The sequence below is a fragment of the Talaromyces marneffei genome, chromosome 4 (genome assembly GCF_009556855.1).
Source record: "Talaromyces marneffei chromosome 4, complete sequence".
In the NCBI taxonomy this organism is placed as follows: Eukaryota; Fungi; Ascomycota; class Eurotiomycetes; order Eurotiales; family Trichocomaceae; genus Talaromyces; species Talaromyces marneffei.
In genome coordinates this window covers 2,483,484-2,500,190 of record NC_072351.1, presented here as the reverse complement: position 1 = coordinate 2,500,190, position 16,707 = coordinate 2,483,484, and the positions used below count along the sequence as shown (strand labels likewise).

General features: G+C 45.9%; 8 protein-coding genes across 8 annotated transcripts; 2 read left to right on the top strand and 6 right to left on the bottom strand.

Moving 5' to 3' along the window:
* Positions 1–229: 229 nt before the first annotated feature.
* On the top strand, positions 230–1,648 carry EYB26_005940 (uncharacterized protein; the record flags this gene model as incomplete). Its single annotated transcript, XM_054265217.1, has 1 exon — positions 230–1,648. One exon carries the CDS (start codon positions 230–232, stop codon positions 1,646–1,648), a length of 1,419 nt encoding a protein of 472 aa, XP_054121192.1.
* A 305-nt stretch (positions 1,649–1,953) lies between these two features.
* Positions 1,954–3,614, bottom strand: EYB26_005939 (uncharacterized protein; the record flags this gene model as incomplete). The annotated part of the gene is made up of 2 exons (XM_054265216.1): positions 1,954–2,945; positions 3,011–3,614. The coding sequence occupies 2 exons, from the start codon at positions 3,612–3,614 to the stop codon at positions 1,954–1,956; spliced, it is 1,596 nt and encodes a 531-aa protein (XP_054121191.1).
* A 292-nt stretch (positions 3,615–3,906) lies between these two features.
* Positions 3,907–5,403, top strand: EYB26_005938 (uncharacterized protein; the record flags this gene model as incomplete). The annotated part of the gene is made up of 1 exon (XM_054265215.1): positions 3,907–5,403. The coding sequence occupies one exon, from the start codon at positions 3,907–3,909 to the stop codon at positions 5,401–5,403; it is 1,497 nt and encodes a 498-aa protein (XP_054121190.1).
* A 251-nt stretch (positions 5,404–5,654) lies between these two features.
* On the bottom strand, positions 5,655–6,710 carry EYB26_005937 (uncharacterized protein; the record flags this gene model as incomplete). Its single annotated transcript, XM_054265214.1, has 2 exons — positions 5,655–6,310; positions 6,362–6,710. 2 exons carry the CDS (start codon positions 6,708–6,710, stop codon positions 5,655–5,657), a joined length of 1,005 nt encoding a protein of 334 aa, XP_054121189.1.
* A 23-nt stretch (positions 6,711–6,733) lies between these two features.
* Positions 6,734–9,300, bottom strand: EYB26_005936 (uncharacterized protein; the record flags this gene model as incomplete). Its single annotated transcript, XM_054265213.1, has 5 exons — positions 6,734–6,736; positions 7,043–7,059; positions 7,118–7,121; positions 7,526–9,185; positions 9,242–9,300. The coding sequence occupies 5 exons, from the start codon at positions 9,298–9,300 to the stop codon at positions 6,734–6,736; spliced, it is 1,743 nt and encodes a 580-aa protein (XP_054121188.1).
* A 580-nt stretch (positions 9,301–9,880) lies between these two features.
* Positions 9,881–10,741, bottom strand: EYB26_005935 (uncharacterized protein; the record flags this gene model as incomplete). The annotated part of the gene is made up of 1 exon (XM_054265212.1): positions 9,881–10,741. One exon carries the CDS (start codon positions 10,739–10,741, stop codon positions 9,881–9,883), a length of 861 nt encoding a protein of 286 aa, XP_054121187.1.
* A 794-nt stretch (positions 10,742–11,535) lies between these two features.
* Positions 11,536–12,543, bottom strand: EYB26_005934 (uncharacterized protein; the record flags this gene model as incomplete). The annotated part of the gene is made up of 1 exon (XM_054265211.1): positions 11,536–12,543. One exon carries the CDS (start codon positions 12,541–12,543, stop codon positions 11,536–11,538), a length of 1,008 nt encoding a protein of 335 aa, XP_054121186.1.
* A 2,470-nt stretch (positions 12,544–15,013) lies between these two features.
* EYB26_005933 (uncharacterized protein) lies at positions 15,014–16,476 on the bottom strand (the record flags this gene model as incomplete). Its single annotated transcript, XM_054265210.1, has 5 exons — positions 15,014–15,345; positions 15,399–15,844; positions 15,902–16,025; positions 16,110–16,233; positions 16,303–16,476. 5 exons carry the CDS (start codon positions 16,474–16,476, stop codon positions 15,014–15,016), a joined length of 1,200 nt encoding a protein of 399 aa, XP_054121185.1.
* Positions 16,477–16,707: the final 231 nt, after the last annotated feature.

The window sequence follows — 16,707 nt, the reverse complement described above, 5'->3', positions numbered from 1 at the left end:
CTTCGATAGCTACACAGAATATAATGTATAATATATGACGCGTCCCACTCACGTTCTTAGGTATGAAACAAGACTTATATAAACTTCCAAAGTGGGGGTGATGTTAAGCACTCGGGGAGGCATCAGTCGGAAAGCTAGCTGAAGACTAGACTGGCCCTCTTCTATCAAAGTCCGTCATCACATCGGCCAGAATATCTACCGTACAACGTGTCTGAAATTCCGAGACAAAATGAACCTCGAGCAATTCCTGACATACATACAAGGCGGCGCGTATGAGGTGGCCAAACAGTTGCTTCAATTCGAGTTGCAAAACGAAGATCGCAAGCAGTTGAGACTAGTGTCTCGAGCCATCAACCTCGTCGTCTTGGAGCATCCTATCCTCACCACGCTGTACGTCTCCACACTTCCACCAGACTTGAGCTATCTAGAAGTAATCTCCCACAACGAAAAGTTATTGAGACATGTATCAACGCTCGTGTGGGATCATTCAGCTTTCAACCTTTGTTTTTTTCTTCCGGGAGAGGCATACCAAAACTATGTGTGGAAAAACAGCCTTGTGCATTGCGTGGGAGAAGTTAGAGGAAAGTTTATCATGGGTGTATGGAAGTCTCAAGCCATATCTCAGAGAAAAAATATCGAAAGTAGTCGGGACGCTGCTTTGCTCACAAAGATCATACCAGCCCTTAAGAGTGTTCGATCCATCATATTCGCTGCGCATTTCTACCATTCAACCAGGGAATCACCCAGCTCTAGGACATACAAAAACTCGGTTCCTCCTGAAGCATGTCTGCCGATCGCAGCATACTGGCTAAAGATTGGCGAAGCCTACCTCCCCGACCCAGAACCGGATATGGACGAAGAAATACAGGCGGAAATTTCAAGCGGTTTCTGGGACTCTCTTTGTGTGCGGGGGCCGGAAGTTCTCCATAACATATTATCACACGGAGAATGGAACGGAGATTTGACTCATAGGACATGCTTGCAACACTTGTTTCCTAAATTGGAGAGAATAGATCTGGATCACATGCCGCCCGAATTCCTCTCTTTGTCGAGAGGAGGACCAGTCTGTAAAGTTCTACAGGAATCCACAAGCGGGATCCGAGAACTAAGCTTAAGGGTATCACTTCCGGATGCATTGGACGCACAGGTGCAGTTCCTGACAGAGATCAAGTCCGTGGTCAAGATGTATTCAACGTCGCTGCAGTATCTGGTGGTGGAACTCGATTCGTTCTGCAGCAATGGCGAACGTCTTCCTTTGATACCCGCAATGACCGAACTGCTACCACAACTTGGTGTGTTATCAAACCTGACGATTTGGATGTCTTCCCTATACACAACATCCACACAACTTGCGGACTTCAGCAAGGCCGTTGAAGCTTGCAAGCCATTGCAATCCCTGGAATTGTTTGAGCTGTGTCTAGAAGATGAGCGCTGGGAGGATGTTTTGAGCTTGTGGAAGCAGTCCGGGGACTTGAATGGCCTGGATAGAATCTGGCTCGCAGGTGTCCTCTGCACTTACCAGACAAATGGCAGCCTGAAATCGAAACGATCTTACCAACCCAGGTCGGGCTCTGCTATTGCGGATTGGTTGAATGGGAAAGCAAGCGAGTTTCCTCTTGAGTCATTTGGTTCGGAGGACGATGACTGACACTTCTTATTTCCGAATGCCCCTTTCCTGTTTGTTTGCTTTGTTCCTCCCTTCGAGCTAGCCTGTCCGTAGAAAAGCTTTCAAGTATGTAAATAATGAAGAGAACATGTGTTTAGACTCAATGGTAGATTTACTTGAGATTGAACCCCTATTACATACACCAAGGAAGCCCCTTGAACAAGCTCTTACCAAACAGAGGTTGAGATGAATAGAATGATTTGGCGGGAACCAAGGCATCTGCCGTACTGACAAAGTATCATTATACATAGATTATGGGTATCTCCTAAATATGCGGAACTATCAACTCAGCTAGTCTCCTGAGTCTCCTCTTGAGCGTCCATGGCAACATCCTCCGACGCCGGTGCGATGGTCTCATCCGTCGCTAAATCCATCTTATCATCTCCATTATGCGGTATCATCTGCGATGACTCAGACTTCTCATCTTCTGCAGCTGCATCTTCAACGACAACCTCTTCCCACACACGAACGGTCCTGTCTAGCCCACAGCTAGCTAGCAGCCTTTTGCCATTGATTTCAGCCGTGTCAACTCCCAGAACAACATCCGTATGACCTTCGATTCGTTGTAGAATATTCTTCTCAACGACGTCCCAACATACTAAGGCCCCGTCTTCGCTGCCACTAACCGCAAAGGCATGCACCGGTCCATCGGGGGCTTGATATGTGCCAAAGTTTCCGCATAAACTGTACTTGCGATTGATGTGTCCTTGATATGTCTTTATGCATCGACCTTGTACGTAATCCCATAATCGGATACAGTCGTCCAACGTCCAAGCGAGGACGTATTTACTATTAGGCGAAAAGCGTACGGCCATGACGGGTGGATTATCTTCGTGCACGAGAGTGCGTAGACATTGTCCCGTCATCGTATCCCAGATTCGAATCAGGCCGTCGGACGAACAAGACACAACGAGCGTGCCGTCGTGGCATACATCGATGCCAGCGACGGGGTCTGAGTGAGCGGGCAAGGAACGCATAACTTTCGCCGTTCGGACGTCCCATAGGAAAACAGCCTCGTCGTAGGATCCACTTGCAAGTATATTTCCCTTGGGCGAGAATGCGATTGAATAAACGTAATTATGGTGGCCGCTAAACGCTCGCGGATGAGCTTTCCCGGTTAATGCATTCCACAGCCGGATCGTTTTGTCGTCTGAACCAGTGGCGATGGTTTCGTTATCTGGAGCCCATGCGACTGTTGATATTCCGGCTAGATGACCTTCAAATGAGTGTATGAGGTTACCCGTTAATGTATCCCAGACTTTTAATGTGCCATCGGCTCCTATGAAACTCGTTAGCAAGGGATATACGGCACGAATGTCAAGACAGGTTTGTAGAAAAGCGTACCTCCACTAGCGATCATGGTTCGATCTGGAGAAAACCTCACGGCGGAAACGCCACGAAGATGGCCTTTTAATAAATGCTTTTGAACATAATTGATACGATTTGGTTTCGGTGGGGGAGGCGGCGGCGCAGGCTCAGTCGTCGGTTGCTCGAATTGTTCAGGGGAGTGTGCATCATTAGATTCTGTATTATTTGTATCGTCATTTGCTGGCGTAAAGTCGCCGGATTCTTCTTCCTTCATATCCGTCTCTTCCTGATTTTCGGCATGGCGATCTGACTCCGCCGACTCGTCCTTGGTAGGCGACTGTGCCCGCGTCTTGCGTTTCCAGGGCCCATCTGTATCCATGGCGAGTTCGTCTGGACTATCTGAGCCATTCGGACTATGCGATTGATTCTTGTATTGTCGTCTATTAGCTATTGCCTTTTTTGCAGACCAACTTGCTCTGCGTCTCTCCAGTTCGTAATCGGAGGTTGCGGCGAGCTCGTCGGAGGATGAGGATTCATTATGGGCTTGATCGTCTCGTTCCGATTGATCTTCGGTAGTGCTGTTGTTGAGTTTGCGGCGTTTTGGTCGCGGGTTCGCGGTATCTGCTCTTGGGCAAGCCATCGCGCCTTTTTCTCACGATATTAACAAATAGAATGCTCTCCAGACGATAAATGCGATCTTTTCAAGGGTCGAATATCTTTTGATGCGGCACAAATTGTGCCGGACGCGGTGATAAGATGTGCGTTCAGCCAATCAGAGCTAAGGCGGTGAACGCATCTGAATACTGAATGAATCCATGGAACTATTGTGGTTGCTACGTATGCACTTTTCTTCTTTGACACTCTTCTTCTGACATTCTTCGCATCGATCGGCCCATTCTAGATACGGCAACACCCACAGCTTTGAGCTCGACATGGCTGTAGACGACGGCTCTCCCACCCGCATCCGCATCCTCACCCTGAACTGCTGGGGCCTCAAGTACCTCTCCAAGTTCCGGCGTGAGCGCATGTCGGAAATCGGCCGCCAAATCGCCATCGCCGACGACCCTCCCCAAATCGTCGGTCTACAAGAATGCTGGACTCAGGAAGACTACAAGAGCATCCGCAAACAAACCAAGCATATCCTTCCGTATGGCAAATTCTACTACAGCGGAGTGTTTGGTGGTGGACTAGCGATCTTGTCCAAATGGCCGATTGAGGAGAGCAGCATGTTCGCATATCCGCTCAATGGGCGTCCGACGGCCTTCTTTCGTGGGGATTGGTATGTCGGAAAGGGAGTTGCGTGTGCGCGGATACGTGTGGGACCCAGGGCGGGTGATATTGCGGAAGTGTTTTGTACACATTTACATGCGCCGTACGAGCAGGAGCCGCATGATTCATATCTCTGCCATCGGACCGCGCAGGCATGGGAAATCTCCAAGTTGATGCGCAGAGCCGCCGAGAGGGGCCATTTAGTCATTGGATTGGGAGATTTCAATATGGTACCTATGTCTTTTGCGCATCGGTTGATTACGGCGCATGCTCCAGTCAAGGATGTATGGAGGCATCTACATCCAGACTCATCCATTGGAGCAGCAAATTCGGCTGCGGAGATGAAGCGAGGCAAGCCAATTCCATCAGCCGACTTTAACATCACCGAGAACGGCGCTGCAAGTGATGGTCCGTTTAATACATGGCGCTGGTCCAAGGAGCAGCAAAAACGACTCTTCAAAGGCGAGGATACTTTTATAGATGGCAATCAGCCAGACCCGGACGGTCGACGATTGGATTATATCTTTGTTGGAGATGGTGGCTATCCACCATCATTTCCCGCGGCACAATGGAATATCCAAGCGGCCTGGGTCAGCATGATGCAGCGCCATCCTACGCTTAAGGTATCACTAAGTGACCATTTCGGCATTGAGACGGTTATTACACGGAATCTCGACCATGCCATCGCAACTTTGCCAGAGTCGGAAAAGCGTCAACCAGAACCCGAGAATGCCGATGATCACGGCTTTGCCGTTCACCCCTCGTCTCAGCTTCACCCGACATCCGCGCCCAGTTCCGCACTTACAGTCGAAACATACGATGAAATCCTCGAAATGGTCGACGCCTACGAGCTCCGCGAACGTTCCCAACGCCGTTGGCGTTTGGCGCATTTCATGCTCTCGATTCTTGTGTCCATTGGCTGCTTCGTGGGCGTCTGGTGGACATCAGACGTGATGTACGTCGCTTTTATTCTCATGGTCGTGAGTACCCTGAGCTTTGCAGCTGGGCTCTTAGATGGGTTGATTGGTGGATTGTTCATGTCGGCTGAGTTACGGGCTTTGAAAGAGTTTAAGTGGGAGGTCAGGACGGCGAGGAGGCTGGCTAGTATTGCTGCTGGGAATAGTCCGGATGCGTTGGGAGATGATGATGAGGATTTATAGATATTTGAAGACTCGGGTCATAATCACAATTTGTACATATATAAACTGAACCTTACTCGACAGATGCTAGTTCAACTACAATTCCTTAATATCTAATTGAATAATATCATCATAATATAATCAGTCTGTTTGCAGTATGATTCAATTATAGTTTCAAACTGTGATTATTTGACATGCTTTGCAATAAAGGAGTGTGGCCCATTTTAACATGGGTCGCACATATCGAGTAACATGTCGAACATGGCCCAAATTTACTCGGCGCATTCACGCTTGCGCTGCTCAATCACCTTGAGCGCCTCCTCAGCAGCTTTGACACCACTAAGCACCATAGCCCCAAAAGTAGGACCCATACGGTTGAAACCATCAATCTCCGACAACTCCATACCACCGATAATCAAACCCTTGGTAACCTCACGGGTATTCTTCACAATCGCATCTTCAGCGGCGTTCATATCCAATCCGCGCATACCGCCGAGCTTCTCAATAGCGGTCATAGAGACAAGTCTCTTGGCGCAGAAAGCGCCGAATGGGCCGTCGTGGCCCGTTGTGCTGATCACAAGGGGCGCGTTGATGGTGTTGGGGTCCATGCAGGATTGATCGTCGTGGTGCATTGTGACCAAAGTCCAGTTTGTGACTACACCGGCAATGCGGACATCTTCAATGCCGTTTTGACCGGGACGGGTGATTAAGTCCTCGACGCTGGTGGCGTTGAAGAGTTTGATGTTGGGGAATGAGAGCACTTTGGAGAGTAAAGTGGATGTGAACAAGGCGGCGTGTTTGACAACAACGTAGTTGGGGTTGCTCGCGTCTTCTTCATAAGGGACGCCGAGATCGTTGAGGAAGACTTCCGCGGGTTTGCGCATGATCATGGCGGAGAAGAGTTGGCCACCGAGCCAGGCACCACCGCCTGATCCCAGTCAGTCATGACCATGATACTCAAAGGAGAGGGGGGACATACCAGGAGAGACATTAGCCTCAATAATGGCAATCTTCAAGTCTGGGCGAGCCTTGCCGAGAACATAGGCAGTACTCAAACCGCAAGAACCAGCGCCCACAATGACAATGTCGCTCTCCGCATACTTGTCAAGGTCATTGAAGTAGCGACGAGTCATAGCACGGGAAACCTGGCTCTCGCGGATAGGCGCAAACTTGAAGTTGTCCCATTTGCCAGCGAACTCATTCAAAAGCTTGGTCTGCTGCTGGCCCTGGGTGGTCAAGGAGAGCACCTCGGGGGTCAACTTGTCCTTCAAACCACTGGAAGTGGTCTGAACAGGGGCGGGCTCAAAGATGGCTGCTGGAGGAGACATTTTGTATCAAGTAGATGAGAGGGTTACTATTTACAGTCAGCATTCCCCAACTAATTGTAAGAAAAGGGGAGGACAGAAAGCATGATCCTTTCGCTGGTATTATCCAGATCAAGTTGTGACCGTCTGATTTCAGCCAGATCCTCAGAGCCATTGACCATATACCGAGGCATATAGTCAAGGATAAGGAGTCTAGCACCGGTTCATGCCACTACCTGTACCATAGATACCTTGACTAACACACTGGACTGTCATTTTTCCAGTGCTCTAAAGAGCGAAAGAGTTTCAAGCTTTCTGCCTCCCAATGAAGGGCAGACAGGATGGTGGTGGATTACATCGTTTGTTTGAACAACTGGGAAAATACTGTAGGTTAGTAATGTTCTAGTTATCAAGGGGTAAGAGGGAAATACAAATCTGATAAGTTGCTTGAGAGCTGTGATTCAATTGTGTTGTTGGGATGGAGGAAGAAGAGAAAAGAAATTTCAGTGCAGTGAGGGGTTGCGGGGTTTTTTATAGGTACCCCTCCCAAGATTTCTCGCAATCCTTAATAGCTTATTATGAGTCAATTACATTTTTACTTTCGGTATTTTACTCTAATTACCCGAGGACTCCGAGCAAATCATCGCTGGCTAATCACCTTCTTCGTCTCCATTCGTCTTCAGGTGAGCAGAATAGAGCTTATTGGGAGAGGAGTAGTTCCCGGCTTTTCCCTTGGTTCCACTCTGTGACGCTTGAATATATTCATAGGCTCTACTCTCGTAGTATTATCTGATTTACACATGCGAACACTACGAATGAAGCTCAGCTTGTATGCTCACCCCATAGTCTCCTGCACGTCGTTCTTCTCCACGTATCCGATCTTCTACCTTGACCCAGTTCTTCAGTTTCCCGCACTTCTCAATCATATTGGCGGTATTGAGCAGAGCCTCCTTTGTAATGGGCTGTTTGGTCTCCTCATGGAACCTCACGTGCAGACACAAGCAATCCGTGGTACCCTGTTTCTTCTTGAATATCTGTTCCCACTTTGAACTGAAACCGATCCGTGACTTGGCAGCTACACGACCAGCAGGATACACGTCTCCAATCAATGAAGCAACGCGACCCAGATACTGAGACCACCACGCCTCCTCCGCCGAGACGAATTGACGCAAACGTCTCTGGAAGTGTTCTTCGGCCGGTGCGAGATCTCCAGGCCATCGCTCGGAAAGTACCAAAGCAATGATTGCCCTATCTCGATGTGCGAGGCTGTTTGCAGATGCAAGAATACCGGTTGTAGTGCTATATAGTCCAGCGGCCGGTCGAGTCTCCCTCGGCACAGATGCGTGGACAAAAAGCAGGTTGCTGATGGCATGTAGCAGGCTAGGTGTAAAGGATTGCGGGACATGTCGTGAAAGTATAGGTGACGGAGTTTCTGGTAGCGAGGACTGTAGAAGTTCGTAAATCGCGTCTGCTGAAGAAGTGGCATAGGGCATCGTAGCAACAAGGAGAGGATCTTGTTTCCGGATCTCAGGTTCAAGCATATCAAAAAGAAATCCTTCACGCACACCTCCCTGACAAAATCTGACGGACCTAATGGCTGGAAGAGACTCTGTGAGGACACTGACGAGCAAGGCTACAGCCGGAACTTGCGATGCCCGCCGTTTCGATACACGGAATATATTTTTATCCTCAGACGTGGACGCCGTTTGCATGATACTGAATGTATCCTGAAAATCGGCCGGCTTTGTCTCGAACCCGTTGATGATTGGAATGGGATAAGGATTCAACAGAGACTGACTCATGAGAAGATAGCCCCATCCCCGGAAACCTCCACCGGACAAGTACAGGTCAAAGCCACCTTGTCTCGTAGCAGCATCCTCAAGGCTATCGGGAACTTCCAGGTCCTTGTATGCATTTCGAAAATTCTCCTTCATTTCTGCAATCAATTCCTTTTCAGCCCTGCTCCCTTTATATTTGACTTCTTGTAGTCTTCTGGTAAGTGCAGCAGCGCCATATGGAAAGCTGATTGACCCCCGTGGACTTGTAGTAACATTTCCATCCTTTGCAACCATCCATGTAAGTTGTGTGCTACCACCCCCAAGATCCATCACCAACCCTTGCACGCCGGCAAAGCTGCTCGCAACACCCAAGGCACCGATACGACCTTCATCTGCTTTTGAGAGCATTCGAACATCCCATCCAGTACGCTCCTTGATTGTACCAATAAACTCTTTCGAGTTAGGCGCCGTTCTGGTAGCTTCCGTGGCCAAAACGTAGATATTCTCCACCGGAACCTCAAAATCTTCACATGTTGTCTTGAAGCGTAATAATTGTAGAATAACGTCTTCAATTACTTCTGCCGCAATTGGACCTCGTTGGCCATCAGCCGTTGTGAATTGAGCATCATACAGTGAAATGCCCGCGCGGTCTTGGAAAACCGTCGGCATGATTCGCGTTGTCGGCGCTTCGAGGTTGGAGATAGAGAAGCGGATGCCATTGCTGGTGTTTGTTAGCTTGATATACTTATCTCTTTCGCGAATATAGCTTTCTCTGACCTGCCCATATCCACCACGCCATACAGGTTCTCTGGTTTCAATTCTCGCACTGAAGCCATTTTGCGTGGTATGTGTACGTGATTGCGAGTACGAAAGTTCACTCTGCTGGGATACGTATAATAGTATCGTGAAGATCAGTGATGGCTATACTCTCTTGAGATTGACGCTACCAAGCAGGCATATTTCAATGTTTCGAGTGAAAACAAGAGTGAAAAAGAAAGCCAAAAAGGAATGCGGGGGGCCCTCACACTCTTTATCTTATCTTTATCAGCAGATGACGTCTCCCGTTTTTACAGCTTTGTATAGTTTCATTGGCCATTGGGATATAATATTCTTATAATCAATCTGGTACTCTATTATATCGAATGTCGCATACCGAAAGCTGAATCAATGATCAGGCTGCGCGACATGTTGCAACCCGACAGGTGTGCTCATGAAGTCCAGATTCAGCTCCTCAACAAACACAAAATGTCAATACCAGTATTTACCTCGGGGTCGGTGCAAAATGTACAAGGATCATTAAAATGTAGATTCTTGAGACATTCCATCTTACCCCTTATTTTGATCTTCTCAGGTTCATAGGGTGACTGACAAGGTCTTGCTCAAGCCAACAACTCCGCGACCAACTCCACTCCAACATCAACATCTCTCCAATATTCCCTTGATCTCATCCTTTTCCTCTTCACTGCCTTCCTCCAGTCGTTCCTTGTGCTGTTCAAGATAACCAAACAGATAGGTAGAGTCAAGGAGACCATCTCCACAAATGACGCATTTCACCGTTCTCTTGTCCTCAATTGGAAGGACGGTTCTCACAAGCCGTGCCATATCAAGCACAAAACATGCCAACTCATGTAGAGCCGAATGGGAAAGCTTTGGACGCTTTATACCAGAGAAAATAATACGTATATTGTTTTCTGGACACATTTCTAAGATCCGAGAGATCAAGACTTGCAAGACTTCCATGGTCTTTTGGTAATCAGGCATTCTTGAATTTTCGCGTCTAGTTGGTTGGTGGTTGACCTGGAAGAAGTCCCAGTGTTGATTCCTTGTGGATGGTTTGGTGGAAAGCTGAACCAAGATGGATCCCAATAGTATAGTACTCAAGGTGAGGGGTGTTAACCGACTTGGGGAAAGATCATAGCAGAATATGTGTATAACCCACACTTTACCCTCTGGACGAAGGCTTCCGTGGAGTGTATGCTTGACAATGGGTGTCAAACGACGTTCTAATAGTGCAGCCATGATTTGATGATTAGTTTCTGCAGCTGTGTGTAAGTCTAGAATAGACATGTTGAACCTCCCCGTTGTTCTGAACTCCTTTTCAAAGAGGTCTTGCCCCAATAAATCCTTTGGTTGCAATGTCTTCTCGTCGAGTTCAGAGAGTACAGAACCTGCACGGAGGACAGATTGAACGAGACCATGCTCTATTTTATGTTTGCGCCGAAGATCATGACTGAATTTCTCCAGATCTTCGAGGCTATAGTTTATAGTGCTTGTCATTGCTTTGGCCGTGTATCGTATTTGTGAGCGATAAGGTATTCCTGTGCTATATTAATTAGCCACGAACGATACTCCAACATTGAAACAATGTTTTGATTTGTTTGCAATCATAAGAAGGAGAGACCAACTGGACCTTCACTGTGATAATGCTCACTATATCTGTATGTACTCTATCGATTTGCTGACTTCTGGTATGACTTGAAGAATGTTGGCCGAAATGACCAAAAGAATATCTTTGGACTGGATATGTTACTTGAACATAATCACACAAGAAGGAAAGTACGCGGCGTAGCCTTTTTAAGTGGATCGTGCTCATCTCGAGATAATTACTCATAGTGAATAGAGTCATTGAAGTAGAGTCAATTGTGTCTCCTCGGTTCAGAAAATTGCAATGATATATGAGTCAACTGACTTGACCGTACTTATGAAAGCCATTTCTGGTCGTCTGTTCCAAATCTCGCGGTCTAGCCTTATACAAATCCATGCCTAGCTAACATAAAAGCAGTTGGCGAGCGAGCGAGGTGGCAATCAAGCTCATTTAGGGTCTCCATGTATAAACGTGATTCATAGAAAAGTATAGATAGCTATCTATTTACTTGATTATCGTAGAGATTTTTGGTGTTTGAACACATTTTATTTGAAGCAGCTGCCGTTGCTGCCGTTTGATACTTGTAAATTGTCATACCTAGGTAGTCAAATACATGGTGTTGAAGCAGTTGTCCTCTATCGACTAATTCCCGCCACCAATTCGACCATATCTGCGTCCCATATAATGAAGTCTGGAGACCCAACCCTTAACAAACCGTTAAAGCATTCGAAACTAGTACAATGGCTTTAGATGATACCTCTCCCTTCAGCTTTAGTCTCTCCCACTTTAGATCGTTCGCTGACCACCGTAGGACCAACATGCGACCCATTATCGATGTGAGGGTTTGATTCTGACCTTCAATACTATTCCCTTGCTTGAGCGCCATGCGCGAAAAATTGCCCAGAAGGCTATTTATATCGACCGTTTCGTCGCTTCTTTTATCAGTAAATCCCTCTGTCTTCATGAAGTCATTTCCGCAAAATATACATTTGATCCGGCTTTGAGGTTTGGTCATCCTCACGCTTTCCATGAGCCGCCCCAGCAGGAGCACGAGGGTTGCCAATCTCCCCTTACTTGGGTCATTGGTGGTTATACCACTAATCATGAAGTTCAAACTGGCCTCGGGAAATCGTTCAAATACCCGTTCCACGAGTGGCCGCAAGATTTCGACTGCCTGTTGAAAACCGCTCTCTACATTCCCTTTGGGTTGATGCGCAACTTTAAAGGGTTTCAGAAACTCTTCGTTGGTGTCAAGGTTGCTGCAAAAGTGGTCTTTTATACGTTCCAAAAGTATAACGGCCAGAGCAAAGGGAGTTGGACGCTCAAGCTCGTCATAGCAGAATATGTCAATAATCCATGCGTTATGGTTCTTGTAAAGTCCCCCTCGATCGGCCTTCACTCTGAAAATATCCGTTATACTTTTAGCCATGGTTTGATGATCGCCTTTTTGTATTGTTTGCAAGTCTAAAAGACACATATCGAATGCCATTCCTTTCAAGAAGTCCATGCCGAACTCGAGCGATTGTATCAAGGCTTCAAATTGAGTGTTGATGAGCTGATTCTTTCCAGTGACCTTCCTGATAGTTTTTCCGCTTATTTTTGCTTCCACTTGGACTTGACTGATAAAATTATTCAATTCGTTGACTCCGTAATTCTTCTGTACGACTGTATTTGTGCCATGGTCTTGGCCTTCTCTTCGAGATCTGCCAGACATACCTGTGTAATGGAAGTTAGATATGCATCGCTATTGATTCGATCACTTTTGGGAATTATCTTTTAAGAAAAATGGACAGTACTGACTGAAACTCTGTCGTAGGATTGTCAATATGATCGTATTTTGTTTACCAAAACAATGGAATCAAAGTCAAAATCCAAGGATGAACAGTCAAGTATGAAATGGCTGGGCTGGGGGAAAGGAAAGACTCAAAGGAAGAAACAGATATCACAGTATATAAAAGCAGATTGTGCTGATCTCGAAATAATTACTCACATCAAGTAGAGTCACTCGACCCCTTTGACTGAATCATAGCTGAGTCAAATGAGTCTGAATATTCCTAATGTTCTTCGTCTGATATACCCTATGGACCACTTGTCGAATTTGCATGTAGTGGAGAGTGTAGTTCTACTTAGATAGAATCTATTCTTACGAGACGTTCAAAGAAATTCGATATGTATAATGCCAACAACAGCGACCATCATAAAATTTAGGGTACGCGGTCTATCATTAACATCATACTCCAAACGTCGTCGAAACCATGGTTACCTAGGTAAATATGCCACAAATGTCCCAATCGTGTATCAATTTAAGGTTTCAATTTTTATGATCTCGCTGGTTTCTGAAACCTTATCCTTTGGTAATACCTCTTTCTCCAGTCTCCGTGTTCGTCAAATTGTAGCATCAACATCTGCCTGAATATATCCTCTTCTGGCTTGCCTCTCCTGTGTTCCTTCTCGGATTCAAGATGATGGTACATGCATCCGAAGAGATAATTTCCAGAAAAGATGCATTTCACCATTTTGTTATCTTTCTCTGGAAAAGTAGTTCTCACAGTTCTCATAAGCTGTCCCATATCAATCATAAAACGTGCCAAACCGATTCGTTGTTCATCATCCAGGGGGAGCGGACGCATACCACTGAATACAAAATGCATCGTATCTTCACTACTCACTTTCAAAATCTGAGAAATCAAGCCTGTCAGGAGTTTCATGTTGATTTCATATTCACGCCTCCCCTGGCTCCTTCCTTTATAATCAATTTTGATTGAACGCCGATCTATGTACGGGTCATTGAAGACCTCGTCCAATATAGCATCGAGGAGCATGGTACTTAAGAAGAGAGGTGTCAAAGTTTCCAATTGATCATAGCAGAGAATATGTATAACCATTGGTCCATGCTTCCCACCAGAGCTCCGAAACAATGAATCTGTTAAATATCGGGTCATACTGGTGTGTTCTTCAACTGATACCGTATTCAAATCTATGATTGACATGTTGTATTTTCCTGTTTTCAAGAACTCTATCTTATATTAGTCATCCTTCGATAGTGCCTTTTCTTGTACGGTCATTTGGTTGGGTTTCGGAGGTTGTAACTCTGGGAGGAAGGATTCCCGGATTTGATCAGATATTTGATACTTTGTGCGAATGTCCTCAACATAAGCCACCACACCATGTATATTCCATTCTGTGGAGAATGTTTCTATGCCATAGCTTCGATCTTATCTGTGTGAACTACTTGGCTTTCCTATATCAAATCAATCAGCCACAACGAGATTCCAAGCCATAATCTTAGTACCCAGGTATGATTTAAAGTATGGAGACGGAACTAACCTGAAGTTGGCCGTGATCGGGATTCATTTGGATTCACCATCAACAACAGTGTACGTTTTTCACTGAGTGATTTTCCGCCATCGTTTCGGTCTTGTCTTTGCGACCTGATTGGCTTTCCTGTGCCATGTCAATTAGCCTAGAGGGATTCCCCAAACCATACTATCAAGATGGTGGTAGTAACAAGAGTAATGGACTAACTGGAAGTGGAATATGTAAAGAGGCTCGGCATTGATTCACCGACTTCCCCGGTATTAATTCTAAAAATTGAGTCCAAAAGAAATGGTTGCCGAGGATAGAGAGATTTTGAATATGCTCACTTAAGAAACAACTTTATGACCTTTTATAGGAGGATTGTGCTTGTCTCGAAACGGCACTCGTCGAAACTAGTCACTCGGTTCTCTTCGACTCACAACATTGCAATCATATACGAGTCAATGAGCTGAGTTTAATTATTCCTCGTGTCATTCATCTGATATTATATTTACGAATAGACAACTTCTTCGTTGACAGAACTGGCTATTGTTCAGGCCAGATTCGGTGGTTAGGCCTAATCTGAACTTGACTATTATTTCCTTTTTGGGAAATTTTTAGATCACGACGATAAGCCACCAATCAGGAGTCGATAAGCTGTGAGAGTCATCTTCATGTCTTTGGTACGTGGTTATATACATCAGAATAGATTTATGTGTCATTTATATCGAAAATTGATGACCAGGTTTTGATTACACGTTATTGATTTATGACTACAGAACATCAAATATTGACAGCTTACAACACAGCATCAAGCAAACGACTCACCCATAAATCACTGCCATACATAGTATCCACAAGATATCCATCCCAACAAACCTCATCATTTAATCAGCCAACCTAGCCTCCAACACAGCCTGACTCGACGCCTCACTCTGCCAAACTTTTACCAACTTCAGGCCCGAAGCCGTAAAAAGCTTCTCAAAATCCGACTTTGTGCGTTCCCGTCCACCAAACGCAAACATATTATGGTCCATCCAGTAAGGGGCCATATCCTCGACACCACCTGGACGAACGCTGTTGAATTCTGGAACGACCATCTCACCAATGAGAACGCGCGAGTCGGAAGCCATGGATGGGACGATTGCTTTTAGGATTTGGATGCAGTGTTTGTCTGTCCAATTGTGTATACAGCGGCGGATGTAGTATGCATATGCGTCTATATGCAGTCAGATTATGTTGTTTGATAACAAGGCTAATAAGCAAACTTACATCTCACAGGCTGTTCAGTGAAAAAATCATGAGGCATCTTCTCAATTCCCGGCAACTCAGGAAACGAATTGAGCACTACCGGCCGATCCTGAAGAATCATTCTCCCTCGCAGCTCAGGCCATTTGTCCTTGATCTGTAACAATGACTGGCCTCTGCCACCACCAATATCAACAATCAAAGCCCTGTTTCCCAGATCTGGGAGATCAACCAGCTCTTCGCCAAATGGGTACATGCCCAAAACGGGCAGAGTATAGTCTTGAGTCGACATGGCAACGTCAAATTGCTTAATTCGGCGAGGATCTTGAGAAATGATCTCGAAGAAGCTGGATCCTAGTTTATTGTTTCCCCAGGTAAATGGGTTTTCAGTCATGCTGGTGGTGTCGCGGCCACCGACTGCGCGGAAGTATTCAGGAAGACGGGATGTATTTGTGAGGATTTCATCGCAGCTGAGCATTTTATTAGCCCGTAGTGTGTAAGAGTATATCACTGATTTTAATACATACCATAATTTAAGAAAGTCCACTTCATGTCCCTCGATATAAGCCATCGAGAAGGGCGTATGAGCATACTCATCAGGACCAACCATGGCAAAGATACCGGTCACAGTCAGGATTCGCATCAGGCGAGCTATTAATTTGTTAGAACATGCTTCTTCCCTTGTTCAAAAATAAAAATCAAAACAAAAAAAAAATCAATTATAGTAGACCATACCGATTAACGACGCATCAGCCTGTACTTTATCAGCCAGTTCCGTCGCCGAGATACTCCCTGTCTTGGGAATATTCTGTGGCACTTCCAACTCCAACAAGGCGCGCAAGTTGACGAGAGAAAAGACCTATACAGTCGGATGGAAAAAGGGTTAACATGGCTTGCACATTTATTTTAAAGAGAAGGCAATTCTCACATTGGTCAAATGATCAAAAATCGCATCCTTTGGATCTTTCAATTGCAACGTCAAATTTGCCAAGGACTGGACCAATCGAAGACGATCGGCTCGACTGATGCTATTTTGTGATGTCTCGAAATCCTTTATTTTGGAGAAAAGGGCTTCGGCTTGTATGGATAGAGGGCCGGACATAGTGAAGTATATGTATTTGAGGTCTCACTTAAGAAAAAAAAGGAGATGATTTGGTACCTACCCAGGTACCTGGGTATGTCGAAAGAAGGATTTAGAAATAGTCGAAAGAGGGTTGCTGCGCGTAGCCTTTGAGGCTGATTGAGTTGATAGACTCGAGTCACACAATGCCCAAGGGGTTCTCGATGATTGTGTTATACTAGACAATTTCAATTGCTCCGTGAACTATACTAT